The 20,258-nt window shown below is 41.2% G+C and overlaps 1 protein-coding gene across 1 annotated transcript; it reads left to right on the plus strand.

The window, feature by feature from the left end:
• The first annotated feature begins 1,628 nt into the window (after window positions 1-1,628).
• LOC137104896 (stereocilin) lies at window positions 1,629-18,651 on the plus strand. The gene is made up of 29 exons (XM_067486750.1): window positions 1,629-1,861; window positions 1,972-3,105; window positions 3,761-3,785; window positions 3,886-4,450; window positions 4,565-5,452; window positions 5,555-5,617; window positions 5,711-5,836; window positions 6,016-6,182; window positions 6,262-6,448; window positions 6,761-6,876; window positions 7,197-7,329; window positions 7,440-7,622; window positions 8,417-8,455; window positions 8,536-8,712; window positions 9,067-9,216; window positions 11,467-11,525; window positions 11,665-11,788; window positions 11,957-12,039; window positions 12,154-12,289; window positions 12,721-12,923; window positions 13,293-13,383; window positions 13,488-13,659; window positions 13,832-14,001; window positions 15,084-15,239; window positions 15,324-15,466; window positions 16,728-16,876; window positions 17,102-17,199; window positions 18,183-18,330; window positions 18,519-18,651. Exons 1-29 carry the CDS (start codon window positions 1,762-1,764, stop codon window positions 18,605-18,607), a joined length of 5,874 nt encoding a protein of 1,957 aa, XP_067342851.1. The 5' UTR covers window positions 1,629-1,761; the 3' UTR covers window positions 18,608-18,651.
• The last annotated feature ends 1,607 nt before the right edge of the window (window positions 18,652-20,258 follow it).

Below are 20,258 nucleotides of genomic sequence, written 5' to 3' on the forward strand. Positions count from 1 at the left end.
AAAGGTCATTCTCCCCATTATAAACTTTCTCATATCTACGTGTAGGCTGTGACATTAAAATCCAGTTGTAGGCACTGTAGAGTTAGTTGGAGTTATTAATTTCTACTGAAAGGTGGAGATAAAAGCTGCACTCACTGTATTCCAATCTCAACAGCTAATTTCACCAGCTGATTTCCCCACTGCAATGACTGAGTTTCGAGCAGAGAGAACGTATGGGGTGGATCCAGTTTCTCATTGAATATGCCTGTGGTGAATTGAGCCCGACTGCACTGAGTGATTGCTGTTCCCTGTGGTATCAATAATACAGGAGGAAGTTATTGTCCCTGTGCAGGCCACAGTATCATACAGATAAAGCACGTGGAGGGAGGGGGTGGTCCTTTCACTCGACCTTCTTGGGTTTCAGGGCCCACAGACAGTGGTTGGACTTTGAGGAGCCTGCTGCTGTGCCCCTGCACAGGGCTCTATTGTGAGTTTGCCTGACTGAGGAATAAATGTGTCTGAACAGTGACAGCCTGCACAGTCCTGCTGGCCTGGCCTCGTCAGTAAGACTACACCCCCACAAACCTAGTCACGGGATGAGATCCAGCTGAGAGACAGCTCAAAAGACAATCAGTCAGTATGAGACACTGGACAGTTAGAGAATGGGATAGATGTCCTGGGTGTGATTAACATGATCCAGATTTTCACCTTGTTTAAGCACCTAGATGAATGCTTTGACCTTTCAGTGGCCCCGTGTAGATTCAAGTAATGAATTGGAAAATTAAAAACTATATATTGTGCATTAAAATATAGGCTGTGATCTCGAGGACCAGAACACGTTTGATGTTTATTTTCAACCAAAGTTTACTCACACTAAACTCTTTATTCTATACATTCTCAAGTAAAATAATCCACCATGCTACTGTAAGATCATCCACATACAATGTGGTGAAAAAGTTTGTATCTCCTTATTTTTATATGTCAAAAAGTGTAAATCAAAAGTTTCATCAACATAATATTTAATGCACATCCGTGTAGCACAAATGCTCCATCAGAAATCCATGGAAATTGTATTTTCAATAATTTCTCAAAGGGGGTGGAAATCCCAGAGACTACAACACCAATCCCCTATAACAATTAAAAGAATGGAGGGAGAGAGAAGGAGAGAGGCCAGTGGTGGGAGGGGTGCATAAGGAGAGTGACGCGTGGAGAAAGTCAGAGTGATGGTGAAACAGAGAGAGGTCAGCACTGAGTGGAGTGACACCTCTAAGTTAGAGATGCTGGCAAACACTTAAGTTTGTGGAGTGGATTGTAGCTGCCGGTGAGTCCTGAACATTTTTCTTTAAATCCTCAATTTGTTCTTAAATCATCAAATGATCGCTGACAAACACAATTTGTTAAATACTGTATCATTTGCTGCATTGTATCAAGCTGTCTGAAACCTCAGATCAAAACTATATTTAAACAAATTGTTTTACATTTATTGCTTTTCCTCATCACATGTGGACCCACCTCTAATACTTTTTATAGTTGTTATAGGTAAATTGCCTTAATGATTGCTGTCTTACTAACCATGCAGTGAAAGTGGTAAGGTGATGTAGTAGCCAGTCATTAAGGTTTAATATCCCCTCTCCCCAGAGATACTTTACTCCTTGGGTCCACACAATCACTCAAAATGAAAAGAACAGCATCAGTTTAAACACGGCTTTGTAAAATCAATAGGAGAAACGGCCCAGAGAAAATGATGTAACACCACTGTGTGACTGTGCATTCCGACATGAGATGAAGATGGCCGAGAAAAGGCCAGGGATGGCCACTCTTAGATTCACAAGCATCATAATTTGTGCTGTTTTACTGGGACATGGATCTCCTGAGAGGACAGGTGAGTGTGCCGCCAAGACATTGCATTAAACACAATTTTTGTGTGTTTGCTTACTACGTGTGTTTTTTTTTCACATAATGCTGACTCAATGTGTAATGGGACTCCTTCAGGGGGTAATAAAGTGGACCAGAGAGAGGCCATTCTTAAAGAAATCATTTCTAAATGGATCAAAGGAGGTGGCTGGAATCCTCAGAAAGCTGCTCCAGAATCAAGCAAGGCCCAGTCTGTGCACCCGTGGGTGAGGAATATTATGGGGAGCCTAAAAACACTTGGTCTACTTCCAAGTAAGAACCTGCCTTCACGAAACAAGCCATTTGACAGACATCGTCTCTCTGGTTTCCTCTACAACATCTCCCTCTATCTTCAAGAGATGGGTGGTGAGCTGGATGGGACACTCGTGGAGCCAGATGAGGAGCAGCTGTGGGAGAAGGTGCTGCATTTCTTTCTCCAGTCTGACGGAGGTGCTGCACTGAACCAGTGGAACATGCAGGTGCCTCCCCGACCCAGCATTAAAATCAAGGAATGGTTTTTGTCCCTGAGAGGCAGCCCTCACTGGGACTGGCTCTTGGGGCTGCTGCAGAGCCTGGTCACTCTATCAGAGCGTCAGTCCCACAGACCCATCTTGACATTCTTGTCTCAGAACTGGAGGACAGTGAGCGCTGTGCTGGAAGCTGCTCTTCAGGCTCTGGTCAGCGGGACCTACGGCCAGGCCAGTGCAGGCCTGCAGGGCTTCATCTGTGCCCTAAAGGGTCGTAGTGACTGTGCTTTCAGTGTTAGCTGGCTTCAGCAGCTGCTGCAGTTTCTAGAAACACGCAATTGGAAGCCTGTGGTCAGTTTACATCCAGCAGGGGAAGGTGCTGAACACAGCAAAGGTTTAAGTGCATTTGGACGTTTGAAACCCTTCAGCCTGCTTCCTGAGGCCATGAGGCAGAATGGGTTGTTTGGAAATGCATCTCTAGGAGAGAGGGTGGCTACGGAGGATGACCCAGACTCCATGCAGAGTTTACTGCTGCAGGCGTTATCACGTTCAGGCGGAGGAGAGCGAGGGGGACACTTAGCACAGAGTAATTTAGCTCTTGTGCAAAGTTTGGATGGGTTAAGGAGGGGCCTCCTGCACAGGGTGGGTAGCTCTGTTTATGGTAACCTGAGGAAGAAAGTGTCACGCGTTACCATGGCGCTGCTTGATGATGTCAGCAGCCTGGTGGACGTGCCACAGCCCAATGCTCAGGGCCGGTGCTCAATCGGTGAGTTTGTGGACAATTTGCAAAAACTAAAACTAAGAAAAGTAAAGCACAACCTACAAGGCTTCAACCCGGTGGATATTACCACAGAAAACAAGACATCGTTTTTTGCTGTCACACGTTTAATTTTACCCATTTATGCAGCCTTTTAAAAGAATTAGTTGGTGATTAAGATGCTCCTGTTATATTTTAGATTGCTGGTAATCTGTGATGGCATATTTAAATAAAGCTTTATAGAGTATAATTATGGGAAAAGTAATAATGCTTCGAATATTAAGAATAAGAACAACATTTTCATTCAACCATGCTGTAGGTAAGAATCTAATGCTAAGCTGTTTGGATAATATTCTCACTAAACTTAATCCTTTATAAAAGTGTAACTCATGTGTTTGGCCCTGGTTTCACCTGGAAGATGCAGCAGAGAATGTGACAGTGACTGACACTACTTTAAAATCTTAATAATCATCCTGCTTATTGAAAGCATCTGTTGTTAGCTTGGCTAATCTCTTTATCCTCTCATTGATGTCAGTAACACTATATCTTGGGCATTGTTAGCTGAGCTGCATCAGGCCTGTGCTGCAGGTGCTGCAGTTGCTTTTTCCACCTCTCGTTTACTTTGATTTTGCCTAATACTCTTTATTAATGTTTCTCTTTGAAGGTGACCTGAGACAGCTGATCTTGTGGTAAGATATATAATATAGAAATATTTGCACTTGATAGGTTTGATTGTAAATTTTTGCCAAAAATAAATCACATTTCTACCATCTGTCGATGCATCCTTAGGGGGGTAAGGCATAATGTGACATGGAACACCCAGGCTTTGGGCATCAGCTCTCAAGGTCTCCCTGGCTCCTTTCCATTCCTGTCCTGCCCTTCCGCATCGGACGGAGATGAACTAAGATCGCAACAAATACCAGCCAACTCATCTCCTAAAACAGTCTTTTCTCCACGAACAGTTTTCAATCAAAAACTCCGTCAGGATCACTCTACGATGCCTCCCAGCTCGAGAATGAGAGAGAACAACGACCAAGTGAAAGAGATGGAGTACTTCACCTCGACAGAAATCCTGGAGGCCGCGTGCAATGAATCCATCCCAGGCTTGACAGGTGTCTCCAACTTCACTGTGTTCCTCTACTGTAAACTTTTTCAAGGGGAGAACAGCTCGTCGAATCCTACAGAAGCTCAGTTGGGGCTTGACCTGCATTCCACGTGCTCTGATGCAGCTTGGTACCTGTCCGCAGCTGAGGAGGATTTCCTTTGGGTCCATGTCTGCAGTGAGTTCTTTGCCCATGAATTTAACAACACAGTTTGTGCCAACTCCTCTTTCTGGCTGCAGAGAGCACATCAGGTAATAGGGCACTTAATGATGAGTGAACTTAGTAAATGAGTAAATGTTTTATAAATATCTGAACATAACATGTTTCTACTTTGTGTTAAGTCAATCCTGTGTTACTATCTGCAGGTGGCTGGGACAAAGAACTACCATTTATTTAACCAGACAAATATAGATGACCTGTGTGTGCACCTGTCAGGTGAGGCAATGGGAAGTCTAGGCCTCAACGAGAACTGTCTGGCTCAGTTGGGTGGCAGGTCACTGAGTGCCCGGGCTTTCAGACATTGCTTCCTGCCCAACAGCTCAGTCCTGATCTCTGCTTTGTGTGGAAAAGATTCCCCCGATTCACATCCCTCCTTATCGGAGGGAAGCTGGGCCGCAGCGTACTGCTCCAAAATACTCAACGTCTCCCGTGTTGACACCGCTGAGAGCACTTGTCAGTACCTGGAGTGGGATCTGCATCATTTCACTAACACCAGCCTCCTGGAGCTCTGTGCACAGACACATGGGTTGCGAGAGCACATCTGTCTGAATGCCACACTCTACCGTCAGCTGTTGAGATTGGTGCCTCAGTTTGCGGATGTCTGTGCTGATCTGCAGGCAGAACTGGAGAGCAGGAAGTGCCTCCTGCAGAGGTTTTTTGACATGCTCCCAGCACCGTATGAGCTCGACACATCGCAGCTGTGTGTGGACCCGGCCCCGCTGCTGGCTGACTTCCTTCACAAACTTAGTGTGTGTGAGGTTGAGGGAGGGGAACGCGAAGGGTTTTTAGTGGGGCTGGGATATGTGTTGCGAGTCCTGGACTTCATGGTGGGCCTCTCTGCGGGTTTGGATGAAGGCGAAAGAGAGGCAAGACAAGGTTTGGGTCAGGCCATCCTTCTCTCCAGTCTCCTTGACAACACATCCTGGGCTACACTGCAGCCAGAAGCCTGCATCAGCATCCTGCACACTGTGGGAGTTTTTCTGCGCAGAGAGCAGAACGCCACTCTGAAAGAAGACCTGCTGAGCTGCTTCAGTGTAAGTTCACTGACTAAGATACACACACACACACACACACACACACACTCTTACTCACACACAGAAAAGAAAAAGTGAAAATGGTTTCTGCTGTCACTTCAGCCTGTCTTGTGGGACCTCATCCAGCAGGAAGACAACTCATCTGCTCTCAGGGTTCTGCTGCAGGTACTGCGCTGTGCAGCTACGTTCATGTTAAACATTTCACAACAGGTCAGATCACTGAATGTTACATTTAGGTGAATCATTTTATCTCAACAGGAGTACCTCCAGATGCCCAGAGACAGCATTCGCACCATAGTGATGTCTGCTAAAAAAGACGCAGTGAAGAGATTTATCTCCCATATGCATCAAAGTTGGAACCAGTTGCAAGTTGAAACCAGTCAGGTTAGTACTAAATCTGTCAGCAAAACATCAAAAGTAACATTTGTGTCATTTTTTTCTTGATTTCTTGTGGTGATTAAAGTGTTAACTCCTCATTACAATGCACAGCTGTTTTCTCTTATGCAGAGGGTCAAATTGAATACCCTTCAGTTTGTGTCCGGCTCTTTTGTTTTCTCTGTCAGGCCTCTCAAAAAGAGTTACAGGCCATGGAAACAATGACCGCGGCTTTCATTCATAAGTTCCCTCGGGTGACCCCAGAACTGTTTGTGGACCTTTCTCAGTTCATTCCATTCATGTCTGTCTCCGATATCATGAACTTCCCTGCCTCTCTGATAGTCAACGACAGCGTGTGAGTGACTCATCACTGAGCCAATAAACATTTATTCTGATATAGCTTCCGGTCCTGATGCTGACATCTTGTTCTTTAGGTTGACAGCCATTCGTGACCACAGCTCCGGTATGAAGTCACTGCAGAAGAAGGCCTTTGTAAAAAGACTTCTGCAGGCGAGTGTAGTGGGGGATGTCCCTACATGGCCCCCATACTTTCTCATCTCCATCTTCCCACTTCTACCTTACCTGCCAGTCAGTCATTTTCAGCAACTGACATCCCAACAGGTAAGAGGGCATTTCACTGATTTTAACTTCTTTACATACCGTAACTGTGCATTTAACAGCCTTATCTTTCTCACATTGGTCACCTCATACATGCATCACTGGCAAAAATTGTTAGCTTTCATCCTAATGTGCAGCTGACAGTGGAGAAACACAATTAACAGTATATAAAAAAAAGAAAATAAATATGTGGCCCATAACTACAACAGTGACAACATCCCAGTGCTAGTAAACACTTATTGGTCTCCAAAACCATCATCAAAGACATCACCTTACTTAAGACGTTTTTATGATTTTCCTTGTTTTATTGTCTAGCTTGCTCCTCTGGTAGAGTTGCTAGGCAACAGCAGTCTGGATGGTGTAAGGGGGCGCCATGTCCTGCGGACCCTCTTCAGTAAGAAAAAGAACCTAACCAGTGATGACATACTGAGGTGGGACCTGCTGTAGATACCTAATTTTCATACCATTAAATTGCAGGAGTTTCAAAACATATTGCTCCACAGTTGTCACAGTGTTGATCAATAAAGTGTTATTATTAAACTGTATTTTGTTTTTGTGCATCTTAATCTGAAAAGTAAACAAAGTTATAAAATAGACAAAGAATATTTGTCTCAGAAATTAGTCAAACTATGAATTTGCAGAAAAAGCAAATACTCAAGTAAAGTACAAATACAATTATACTTAAGTTACATTACTTAAGTTTAATTTTGATCTGATACCCAGAAAGACCGAAGGATGATGTCTCTTGCAGGTTAGGAGTCCTTGCATGTTACCTGGATCCAGTGGACCTGGGTTTCTATCTCCAGGACTCAGCTGTGTCCTCTGCTGTCTGGCAGCAGCTGGCTCTCTGCATGTCTAAGGGGTTTATCAGTCCCAGTGGCAGGGTGAGGGGCACAAGCCCTCATTAATATCCACTGTATTTAAAACACTAGAGAGTATCTTCTTCAAACCTCTACACTACCTAACTACAGTTTCTTTTGTGTCTCACGGGTAGTTGTCCTCTTGGTTGGTGCCGGCAGTTCAGGCCCTGAATGTCAGCAGCATGTCTCTTCCAGAGCTGTCTGCACTCAGAGGTCTGCTGCCTGAGTTAGGAGCTTCCTTCGTGCTGCATCTCCCCTCATCACAGCTCCTGGAAGTCCTTTCACAGCCAGGGTTACACAGATATCCTCCAGCACAGGTCAGAAGTCACTTCAGTTTTCTTTTCACTCAAAGGTTCTTGTCTTACTTATCTTGTGTGAAGTTATTAAATGGTCTCTACCATTTTGTTGCATGTTAGATATACAGTACAAGGTTCACCTGCCTTCACTTTGACCTAATGATGAGTTGCATTTCCATGAAAGTTTCCAGATTTTATTGGAAAACAACCAGTTTTTACCCCTTTCTACAAGATAAAATGCATTTTACAAACCATTCTCACAAAACAGAAGTTTTTTCTTTATCTCTCTTAGTCACCTAAGTTAGCTCATGTTAATTGTCAAGGTAAATAAAAAAAACAATGGGATATCAATTCACCACAATTACAGCTACACTAGCAGCATTTAGCTAATGCTACTTAGTTTATTATATTAAATTGTTATTATATCCACTGCTAAACTTAACACTATCATGCTTTCTCTCCCAGAAGGATAACTTCCTTGATAACTCCTCTGTTAGCAATGAATCATGTGCTACTTGCAGGAGTGAGAGTCGGGACCCTCTTAGGGACGTCTCCGACTGCTAGTGTCATTGTAAACTTTGCACACAGTGTTTAACTTTTGTCAGCCCTCAGGGGCCCTCGAGAAGCATGGGGCCCCAAGCGCCTCTGACTGCTGGACATTTTGGTCACAGCTGCTTCTCAGTGGTTAAGAAGAAGAAAACACTGATGAAAAATATCTGACCTTTAACAACTGCTTTTAAGTGTGAACGCTGCTGTATTTTGTATGTATCAACGTGTTGCTTACACACTTGTTAACTTTTTAATCCTTTCTTTAGGCTTTTCAAATGTTATCCATGATTTCGAAGGACATCAACGTAAGTGGACCTTTTCAAAATATATCTGCTGAATTCCAAGCAACTGCCGTCTCACCACTGTGTTTCTCTCTTGTTACCAGCTCACCATGGAAGAACTGTGCATTCTGAAGTCTTTACACTCTGGTCTGTCCCCTGCTGTGCTCAGAGACCTCCAGTGGCCTGAGATCAATGAAACTGTTCGCTGTCAGTGTTGGAGAATGTTACTAACCGAGCTTAAACCAGGCCAAAAAGCCATGATGTACGATGCAATGCAGGAGGTGACCGTGTTTTTCTTCTTAAGTACATCACTTACTGCTTCTCTTATCTTTTCAATTTGCGATGACTCTCTATGACTCACGTGAGTCATAGAGAGTTGAGATTCATATGTAGTTTTGGCATACAGTTCAACTTCACGAGCTCCAGATTGAAACATGAAACTCACTGGAATATTACCAATTTACAAAAAGAAACAAAAGCCTGTACCCTGGACAACATTAATCTGCTAATCTGGCCCTGTTGTGTCCATTTGATCCACATGAGTGAAACATGCTTTGTGTTTCCCAATGCGAGGCTCAAAGCTTCTCGGTTTAAATTGACGTTGTTTTGTGTGTTTCCGGTTTGAGTGTCAACAGGCTTTTCACAGAGACTTGCAGAACGTCACTCAGCAGCTGAACTGTCTTTTACCATTTGTCCCTCTGAGGATGCTGATAGAGGCCACGAGTGGAGAAACTATCCTGAGAGATATCAGCCTGTACAGAGATGCACACTGGTCAGCACAGCAGGTACACATTTAGCACTGTTTAACACTGCATTGTTAAGACCACAATAGGGTGCCAGTTCTCCGACTAAAGAAAAAATGGTACCAGGTTCAGTCTCGGCTCCCATTAATCTGACACTCATTGACTACGCTTCAGGTGAGCCTTTCAGGATATTAATACTCCATATGCACCAGTCACCATCAAGCTAATTAGTTTGGATGTAGTACAATGGTCTGGAGGAGTGTAGCATTAATTAATAATGGCTACCTTAAAGGGATTTTGTCACAGCCAAGAGTGTATTATCTGGCTTCCACCACCTGTTCTCAGTCTAACAAGACCTGAGTCAAATCAATAAAGATTGGCCTTTTCACTGAGTAGTTACACTGAAATATACTGTGGCACTGCATATTGAGCCCGTTCTATTTAAATAACTGTCAACGCTGTTTGTTTGTTATTTAACTCGAAGCTGACGCCGCTACATACATATCTAATGTGGTCCTATACCATCAGTGTAGTGTTCCACATCCAGGCCAGTCATTTTTCTGCTGTGTAGCTGGTAAACAGCTTTTCTGCCTTAACTGAACAGTTTGAAGCCCACATCAAAGTCAAGAGATGTTTGAATCTGTTTTTCCCATGTTCACCCGTCTGTTAAAGTCTGCAAAGTTTGTGTGCAGTTGGTTTTAGAGTGTCACAAGGAAGCTCATAGAGTCTTCAAAATGTAAATCACTCATCCCCTGGGAACCAAGAATGTTTGGGCCAAATGTTAACATTTAAGGAAAAGTGATACGATGACAAACTCATGGCTGAACAAAATGATCTTTCCTCTGTGACCAATGAAAGTACTAGGAATATCACACTTCCTGTTGTTGTAAAAACGTCTCAAGTTATACTGGACTACAGTGTTTCCTAAGCTTTTTTCACACATGCACTGGAATCCTGAAATTCTCTGGACTTTGTAAGGAGGCAGTGTTTGTGAAAATGTGAATGGCTGAGTGAGACATGATATTCCAACTAAAATCTAAAAAACCCAGCAGCAAATATTGTTGAATGGTACAATTTCCGCCCTTCACAAAGCAGAGTAGCAGATAAACCAGACTTAAACAAACCAATTGTCTTGAACATGACAAGTAAACTGGAATATGACCTGTCTTTTGTGCTTAAAAATTCAAATTAAATGCACTATGTACTGTATTCCAAACAGCAGATTTATTTAAGTTGGGCCAACAGGTGCGACATTTCCTGCAACTTGGAATGTGCCACGTGTAGTTACTTGAACATACTTGCAAACCATGCAAACCGTTGGCCTTAAAAAAGGACAAAAAGGAAAAAACATAAATAAGTGATGCTTATTACTGTAGTTTTAGTATTTCAAAGAGCTATTATACATGGCTCTCTGTATTGTTCACATTGTCTAAAGTCATGTAAAAAAAAAATTCTTAATGCGTTTGATTATTGCCACAAAACTATTATACCACGATACTATAATATTATATAATGTTCTATTAAGGTAAGCTCTTTAAATTGGCTGTCCCCCCATCTCCCCAATGTCCCCACAAGTAAGAGGCCTTCTCGAGCTGTATTTATCCAGTGCTCAGTATGAAATGTACTTTACACTCTACTGCATGAACATGAAATAGATTTTTACTTGCAGCTGTGCACTTTTGGAACAAATCAATCCTTCGTCGATTCTTAGCAACCCAGCAGAGTGTGCTCCAAGGGCGGGAAAAGGTCAATACACTGGGTTGACCTTTTCGTGAATTGCTGTCTTCCACTGGTCTAGTACTGTTCTGTAATTGATCATTTTAAGTTAGATACCTTTAAAAACAGATTAAATGAGTTTGTTTGTCCTGCAATTAACTCCACCTCGATGGAAACTGGTAGGAAGTGCATATTGTCAATAACTGAGTAAAGTTAACTAAATAATGTGAATAAGAATAACTGTTGCATTTGGAGGAATTACTTTTCACGGGTTATAAAGTATCAAAGCATCTCCTGATACCTGATACCTGTAGTGCTGTGTAAGCAGTTTACCATAGTTGCATTGGTGCAGATTTAACTGTAGCTCATAGGCTCACTGGCTTTAGTTTTTTTCAATGGCAGTATAAAAATTTACTCGTGTAGGAATTAAAATTACATGATTTATGGTAAATTGTATAAAACATGGAGATAATATTGTTATGGTTGATCCTTCAAAGTAACTACAAGTTGGTTTAGATTCTTTGACTGAAATGTTATTTGGTCACATTGACACTTACACTTGGTTTTTGTTTATAGGCTCAGTTTCTGTTCAAAACAATCCATGAATTTCGGAACATTACCAGCAAATCCCTGAGGTAAGTTGGATCTAGTGCACCAGACTGATTTAAGTCAAAATGTTGACAACTGAAATAAAAGGGACACACATACACACACACTAATTTTCAGGTCAAATACTCAAACAATTTTAAATAATAACTTCTCTTTCACTTGGAGCACTTTGGGTCATCTTGCCGGTGGAATGAACTGTGACCTTTTGAGGTTTTGGTCCAACGATACAGATTTTGCAGAGCTGCTTCAGTTTCTTAGCGATCTGCCTGGAGGCATGAGACCTGCTCTGGTGAGAAATAAAAACACTTAAACTCCCTTTAAATTTTCAAACTCTTTTTTACAGGCTTTGAGATGTAGCCATGGCCGAGTAGACCAAGTTACACAAAGGGAGAAAATTAATATCAAATTTAAAAATGTTAAATTTTACAAATTAGGTGTGTTTTTGCTGTGTTACCAGCGGAAATGTATCATAGAGGAACTGAGGAAACAGCCTGAACTGGATCCTAACATTTTCAGCTCTGGGTTTGCTGTGAGATTACCGTAGGTATCCCAGTATTAAACTGGGCAGAAACATGTAGCATAAATATTTACACAAATATCTTACAGTTTATCCAAAGATGACTACATTTACATGTCTGTTCTCTTTTTTTCTAGAGTGACGATGATAGAGAAGCTTACTAATGCATCCTTCAGAGCTATCCTGGACCACATCCAGGCACACTTCACTGATTTCCTCAGACTGCCACATTACAAGCAGAATAACTTAGCTGAGATGGCTGTAGCTGAACTGGTAAAACACCAACATCAACTATACAAATAGCACATTTTTTTAGGCAGAAAAGCGTTATCACAAATACGCTGCGGCTATAAATATTATTAAGTTGAAAGACAAAATGTTAATTAACCTCAGGGTAATTAATATGATAAACAGGAACCATGAGCTCTGAGCTAACTGGAACTATTTCTGTAGAAATTAAATCAGGGCTTGCATCAATGCTGGTGAGTCATGTGTTTGATTTGTAATAACACATTAAGGGTGAAGAAGAAACTGTTGCTGTTTCAGGCAACTCCACAAATCACACACCCACACACAGAGAAACATACAGAGAAAGAGATTTAGAACATACCCTTCTTTATCCTCTCAACAGCTTTTTAAAGAAAGTCACGGTCATGAGAAATCCTAGTAATCCAGGCTTGATGTGTGTATGTGGTGCTCTGCAGGGCTCTTCTCAGGCCAAGGAGGAGATTGACGGCACCATGCTGGATGTCCTGGGGCCTTTACTGCCCTTCTTAGACCGAGACAGTTTAGCTCTGGTGGACAGAAGAGCTCTGGCCCTGCGGTTGGAGGAGATAAGAAGTTTCTGCCTTCCTAAAGAGGCACTAAGAGACATTAGTGCCCTGCTCACACAGAAAGACCTTTTTGGGTAAATTAGCACATCACATCTGCTCAAACACAACAAGATCGTAATTATGACCCTGGGGTCAATCATGTGCCAAAATCTTATTTGTAAAGTGTTGACAGTTTAATTTGAAAAGTTCCATTTTAATGACATTTTAGAAAAAGGACACAACTACATGATAGGTATAACAAAAATATTTTACAAAACTACAATATATCTAAAACAACCTGAAACAACAGTCTGCACATACTGTATCACAATGGCACATACTGTATACTCACATATATATGTGTACTGTATATATGAGCATGTGTCGAGATCAAATTCATAATGTCCGACAACTAACGACTGCAGACTAATCTATTATGCCAAATATCTACACTTATTTGCCAGGGAGCCTTCCAAATGGCAAGCTGGGGATATCGAACATTTGGGCAGGCTGGTGTTTTCTCTCTCAACAAAGCAGATTAATGCCATCCCGCTGGTAAGCATCCAAAAGCACAAACAAATAATTTCACTGCACATTTACTGGTTCTCTGAGATTTATCCTCAGAAGCATGACTATGTGACGTGCATTACCCCGTTCAGACAGTGCTGAATAAAGACACAGTGGAGCAGGTCCTAGTGGGCCAGTGGCACTGGGAGGACAGCGTGGTGGGTGCAGTCTGTATGACTCAGTGCATGGACCAGCATCACCAGCGGCAGCAGACTCAGAATCTAATTCGAGGGATTGTCAAAGCACGAAGCAGGAGGGCAAAAAGTTAAAGAAACATTTCCTATAACTTTTACTGCTAATTGTTTTTCATCTACAAAGAATTTTTATGACCGCTGATGCACCATTTATGATCTACACAGTACAGAAGTGTCAGTATAATTTGTATTTTTTTTCCACTGGTAGCTTTACACTGAATTCACCTGTGTCTCACTAACAGTGCCAGTTCCGAGCTGTGCAGACATCAGAGGGACGTTTCCTTCAGCATGGACACCCACTCAGTTGAGCCGTATGTTGCTGGAGGATCTGAAACAATGTGTCGAAGTTTTTGGTCAGGACGCTTTGCTGAGCCCTGAGCAACGACGGGCTCTGTGGCTAAAGCTCAGGCAGGTCAGTGAAAGCATCTGTGGTATGTTATCTTCACTAAAAATGCATCAAATCTACATTTTCCACATTAGCAGAAATAAAAAATGTTCTCTCCCATGGATTATGCAGATAGTATTATTATCAGTAACAACACAGAATGTACTGTAGCGTCCCTTCAGATTGCTTCAAAGTCTGACTAGTGCTTCAGTACTGTCCCTTTCTGGGGCTTATTCTTCACGTCTAACCATTAAAACAGAATTCTTAGTCCAAAACTACAACCCCAATTCCAAAAAAGTTGGGAAGATGAAAACCTACATAAAAACCAAATGCAATGATTTTCAAATCATCCCGTCTTTAGTCCACAGGACTAAAGATTGTCCATCCAGCTTGTTATCAGTGGACAGCCTGCATCTCTGATGGTATGGCGGTGCATTAGTGGCTATGGTGTAGGCAGCTTACACATCTGGAAAGACACCATCAATGCTGAAAAGTACATAGAGGTTTTAGAGCAACATATGCTCCCAACCAGACGGTGTCTCTTTCAGGGAAGGCCTTGCGTATTTCAGCAAGACCATGGTAAACTACATGCTGCATCCACCACAACAGCATGGCTTCACAGGAGAAGAGTCTGGGTACTGAACTGGCCTGCCTGCTTTCCAGACCTTTCACCAATAGAAAACATTTGGTGCATCATAAAACAAAAAATCCAGCAACAAAGGCCCAGCACTGTTGAGCAGCTAGAAGTTGATAATCCCCAGAAGTTTACAGACAGTTGTTAAAAGGGGATGCTACACAATAGTTAAAATGAGCTAATATTTACTATGAAATGTTAGAATTTCTCAGTTTCAACATATGATATGTTGTTGGTGGTCTATTGTGACTAAAATATGGTTTGAGATTTGCAAATCATTGCATTCGGTTTTTCTTGACGTTTTCACATCTTCCCAACTTTTTTGGAGCTGGAGTTGTACAATCCCTTAAAATTTATGTCCTGAGTATCCTGAGTTTTTTGAATTGTTGCAGTGTGTAAAGGTTTTATGAAGGACAGCTGAGTAAAACATTTAATAATAACATCATCTACAGTTCTGGTTCTTTTTTCTATCTAGTCCTTCAGTCCAGTGAGAGAACTGAGAGCAGATCGGGTTCTGGCTCTGGGCTCAGTGGTGACTGAAATGGGAGAAAGAGAGCTGCAGGAAGCAGATTTTTCTGATTTGGGCGTGTTGGCACATTTAGGAACGCTGACAGCCTGGAGCCCCAAAAAGGTGAACTGTTAAATTTTTAATATTGCCTTCAAAACAATGACATGTCTGTGAATATGTGGTAAATGTGACTGTTTCACTTTTCAGATGAGAGCAGTGATTTTAGGGGTGATGTTGAAACGAAAACAGAAAGTGGAGCAGCTCACAGTTGTTGATCTGGCAACATTTGGCCATCTGATCTGTGGTCTTTATCCCTCAGAGATTAAAAGACTGAGCCCATACAACCTCAGGTTAGTCAAATATTTTAATCTAATGCATTAGAAAGGTTTGGTGCTGTGACCTTCAATGGGATTTCTCAAAGCAACTTTAGACAGAGCTTAAAAAGGCCCAGTGATTTGTGCCCATAGTACATTGCAAATGCTGCTGAATGATCAAATGCTTTACATCAAGGAAGCAACATCAAAAACCATACAATTGTTTATCATACGGGAAATTGCCAATTAAATCAACTTAAAAAAAATTAAGATGTATACAAGATGTATATGTAAAAATACTGCTAAATTTGTAGTTTGTTGGAAGTAGACTTAATGTCACTGCTTCCTGTTGCCATGCAGAAATCACATACCTGGATGCAAACTGCATTTCCAGAAAGGCTGAGACATTTTGGTTGGTTTTTTTTTTTAAGAACTGCTTCTTTTGAATTTGATGCCAGTAACACATCTTAGAAAAGTAGAGACAAGGACAACAAAAGAATGGAAAAGTTCTGTAGTGAAAAACACCTTTCAACAAACGAGGTAACCTAACTTCTGAAAAAACACTTCCAGTAAAAACAGTTTGTTGGTGCATCCACAAATACAACATCGCCTTCTCCGAGACTAAGCTTATTTATCATGGACGTAGATGATGTTGAACACTGTCTTGTGACCTTATAGATCAAAATTTGGAAAATATTGGGGAAAATCATGGATGCTAATGTCCTTCGTGGTAAAAAGAAGAGGAGCCATGTTTCTTGTTATCAGTGAACAGCATCTGTGAGTAGCGCACACAGCTTGCGTAACCTGCACATCTGTGAAGGCACCGTTGATGCTGAATAATATATAAAGAATAGCAAACTACATTCTGCACATATTACTACAGCGTGGCTCAGTAGCAAAAGTGTCCAGGTGATAAACTGGCCTGCCTGCAATTCAGAGCTGTCACAAATATCTGGTGCATTACAAGGTGAAAAATGCAACAAAGCAATTGAAATCCTACATCAAGCAAGAAAAGGGAAACTATACTCTTAAAACTAAAGCTTTCTACTCAGATCTCAAACGCATGAAATTTCTCAGTTTCGACGTATGATTTGTTGTCTCTGCACCAACCAAAACAAATGTTTCAAATGCGAATCATTGCATTGGCTTTTTATTTCACACCGTGTCCCAACTTTTCAGGAAATGGGGTTTGTACCTGGTAACAGGTGCTAACTAAGAGGAGGCTAAACTCCAACTGAAACATTGTGCATACCCTCAGAAGAATTTAAAATCCTGAATCGTTTTCCCCTAACTGCAGCATGGCTGTCCTTTTCCTGCGGGAGATGTCCCTGCCATGCACAGAACAGCAGATGGAGGCTTTGACAAGCCGTTTGTTCAGACCAGAGGCCTTTGGTCCAGTTAGTGCTTGGGGACCAGAAGTTTTCACTGAAATCGGGACATTGGCAGGTACAGTAGAACATAATATCCCTTGGGATATAAACTTTTTGATCAACATTATTTTATATTGGGCGGGAGAAGGAAATGACAGCTCCTGGATGGATAGGTATGATTAAAAAGATGCCTGGGGGTACAGACTTGAGAGTGAAACAGGGAAAGTTCAGGGAAACTTTTCCTGTGATTTGATTTGAGAAACATTAATTGTCTGACGACAGTGCTCATGTCTCTGTCCAGCGGGCCTGGAGGACATGGTGCTGTCAGCTCTGGTGCAAGAACAAATGGAGGGAATCACCCCTGAAGCTCTCAGCCTGATGTCACCGAAGAAAATGGCAGTGAGTTTCACTCATGATTTTATGTCTAATACTTCAGGCTAATTTATCAAACAGTGTATGTATCAGCACACATGGATGTGCATGTATCAATGCCATAAATGGAAATTTGTTTGATATAATTACATTCAGATTTACATTAACAGCACAGGTTTAAAAAAGTTAAAGAGGTTGAATTTTAACAAACTACTTTCGGGCTTCTGGTATTGTGCATGCAGACCCACTGTCACCCTGATGTGGTGTATTTCGAGCCCCTAAACTCAAGTCATTCTTTCTGTTATTAATAACACAAATAAAAATGTCAAATTACAGCTTTGTACAGATACTTTTAGTTTAAACATTTTCTTTAATCACATAAGCAAAATGTGTCTTTTGACAATTATGCAAATCACTTAAAATTTGCCAAAAGAAGCTTTCTTACATGTTGATATTTAAATATTAGAGAGAAAACAAACTGAATCATAGTCACAAAAATGTTGCAACAAAAAAAGAGTATTGTGACAGAAAAATACTTTATTTATGACCAAAACCACTCTTCCTAAAATAACATCTAGTGCATTACTTTCGTTAGAAATTCCAGGATCTAAAAATATATTTTTTTCAAAACCTTTACTGTGGGAAACAAACATCCGTCAATGCTCGTAGGAACACGTCTTAAAATTTAAGGCAAACACAGAGAAACTTTCCCCTGGCAGCAGAAAATTGTAACATGCATGTGGTAATTGACATACAGTATCTAATTTAAAAAAGTCGAAGGTAGGGTACGTCCTGCTGCCCTTATATCTGTGTTAGTGTAAATGGTGACAATTTAATCAGTAAAAATGAGAAAACTATTAAACGCTAAAAGAAACTGTACAAAACAAGCATGGATACATTTCTATGTTAGAAACTGTCTTCAAAGCATATTTCCTCTTTACCAGGGCTACTTCCTCTCAAGTGACCAAGTGTCCTTTAGGAGCTGCTTGTGTGTGTTGTGTGTTTTGCAGGTAGTGTTCAGTGCAGTTCAGTTGTCGTGCCTGAGTCCAGAGCAGGCGTGGGCTGTCACTAAGGAGCAGTGGGGTGAGCTGGACACCTCCCAGAGACACGCTGTTGAACTAGCACGATATGAAGGAGATGTCGTGCTGGAGCAAAGAGGTGTGATAATGATAAAATCTCATTTTAATAAACTGCTTCATAATGACTGTCTTACTGTTACCTATTTAAGAAAGCACATATATTGTACATTTTATGACAGTGTTGTGGTGTTTCTACTAAGCAACAAAATTAATTTTAATATAGAATTATGAGGTGGTGACAAACGCTCCACTGCTTTGCTTTTACAGGGAGAAACTCGGCTCCAGCAGCACTGAACCCACACAGCCTCAATATACGTGCGCTGGCTCTGTGCCTCTTGGTATGGCAACTAATTTAAAATGCTGGAACAAATTTAACTGCCCCCTTGATCTCATGTGGTATAATTATATTTGTACTTGAAATAAATATTTTGAATTGTTCTGTTCCTGTGGTTTGTCATTTTATTGACATTGCTATTGACTGTGCTCTGCTGCACATACTGTAGTTTTACTTTTATTTGAACTATCAGCTAGGAAACGTGTAAAGATGTTTTGTCAGCTTAACCACAGAAAGTGATACAGTGAATGTGTATTTTATAAAATAGTTGTTTGGTTTGGATTGTTGGATTGCAACCCAGGCAATTTGACCAAGTAAACTCAAATCCACTGCCTGGCTATCTCATCAGTTTCATTGCAAATTTAAGGACTTTGATACACAAAATACAATATAAATTCAGGTGGGCCCAGCGGTGTTTGCTAAATTTTGGTGCTGTCTTGTAATGGCGGCCCTGTGTCACACTAGTGTATCATTAATTGTGGCACGCGTAAAAGTTACTACAACTAATTCTGTGTTTATTTAGTAACCTCCTGTTTGCCTACAGGGTGGCAATATTCTGCTTTGGGGTTTGACAGCCAGTAGATCAGGAGACAGTGCACTGATAGAGGAAAGAACAAATTCCCCAAATCAACAAGTTCCGGATGGTCAAAATGGTCTGGTCAAGAAAGTGAAACCAAAAAGAGGATGGTTTCTACACTAAAACAATGACCCGAAGCAGACTTCAATATCCACTGTAAACCACAACCCGCACTCCTTATACCAACATCCCTGAAAATCTGCAGCTGCAAATTCCTAAATCTAGAATAGAAATAGTCAATATTGACTTAGGTTGCCCACACTTTGTACATGCCAATATTTTTTTTTAACTTTCTAAATTAATAAAATAAAATGTAAAATTGCTGTGACATTTAAATATCTGTTTACTGCATGGAGCCCAAACTTTTGCATTAAACTGCACAGCCTGCTCTAACCAACTACAAATGTCTGTAGATCACTGCCCGGAAGTCAATTTTTACACAGCCCCCCCACAACCCCCAAACAGGGTGATCTGGCTCAATGAAAGCAGGTGATTTACTGTGTCTGTACCAGCAGCATTTTTCTCAATCAAGATGATGCGTCTTGACATGCAGCTGGCTTTAGACTGGGCATCTATTTTTCACTATAATAAATTCTCCATGTGGGAATACACTCAGTTGGCAGTTTAACTATTGCAGTCTAATGCAACAGCCCTGCAACCAAATGTAATATGATGATAGTTATAATGTTCAGTTTTTGTCATATTGTTGTAGAGAGATGTTGATTCATCATGATCATTTGGAAATATATATGTAATGTATGCTTATGTTCAACAATACTTCAAAGTACAGATAAGTGTTTCTGTTGTGTAACCTAGTTTAACTGATACAAATGGGGTGGAAATAATAAAAATATCTGTGATCTCCAAAGTGATCACAAAGTTGTTTCACAATCCGTCTCTAAAATAAACCTTCACAGAGGGTGATTTGTCGTGGCATCATTGTATTACAGGGACTTAGCTTCAGATAAACTTTATAATTTTGCACCAAACAAGGACTGTGAAGTCTGTTCCCATCACTAAGCCCACATGCAATCTGCATTTATATAGAGTAAATATTTGTTTCCCAAAGCATCTATTACCAGTTTGTCAAAGGTTA

The sequence above is a fragment of the Channa argus genome, chromosome 2 (assembly GCF_033026475.1).
Source record: "Channa argus isolate prfri chromosome 2, Channa argus male v1.0, whole genome shotgun sequence".
Taxonomy (NCBI): Eukaryota; Metazoa; Chordata; class Actinopteri; order Anabantiformes; family Channidae; genus Channa; species Channa argus.

Coding starts and splice junctions, on each gene's coding strand:
- LOC137104896 (XM_067486750.1), top strand. CDS start 1,762: ATGAAGATGGCCGAGAAAAGGCCAGGGATGGCCACTCTTAGATTCACA. Junction 5,453..5,554: donor ACCTGCTGAGCTGCTTCAGT/GTAAGTTCACTG, acceptor CTGTCACTTCAG/CCTGTCTTGTGGGACCTCAT. Junction 11,789..11,956: donor GAGGCATGAGACCTGCTCTG/GTGAGAAATAAA, acceptor CTGTGTTACCAG/CGGAAATGTATCATAGAGGA.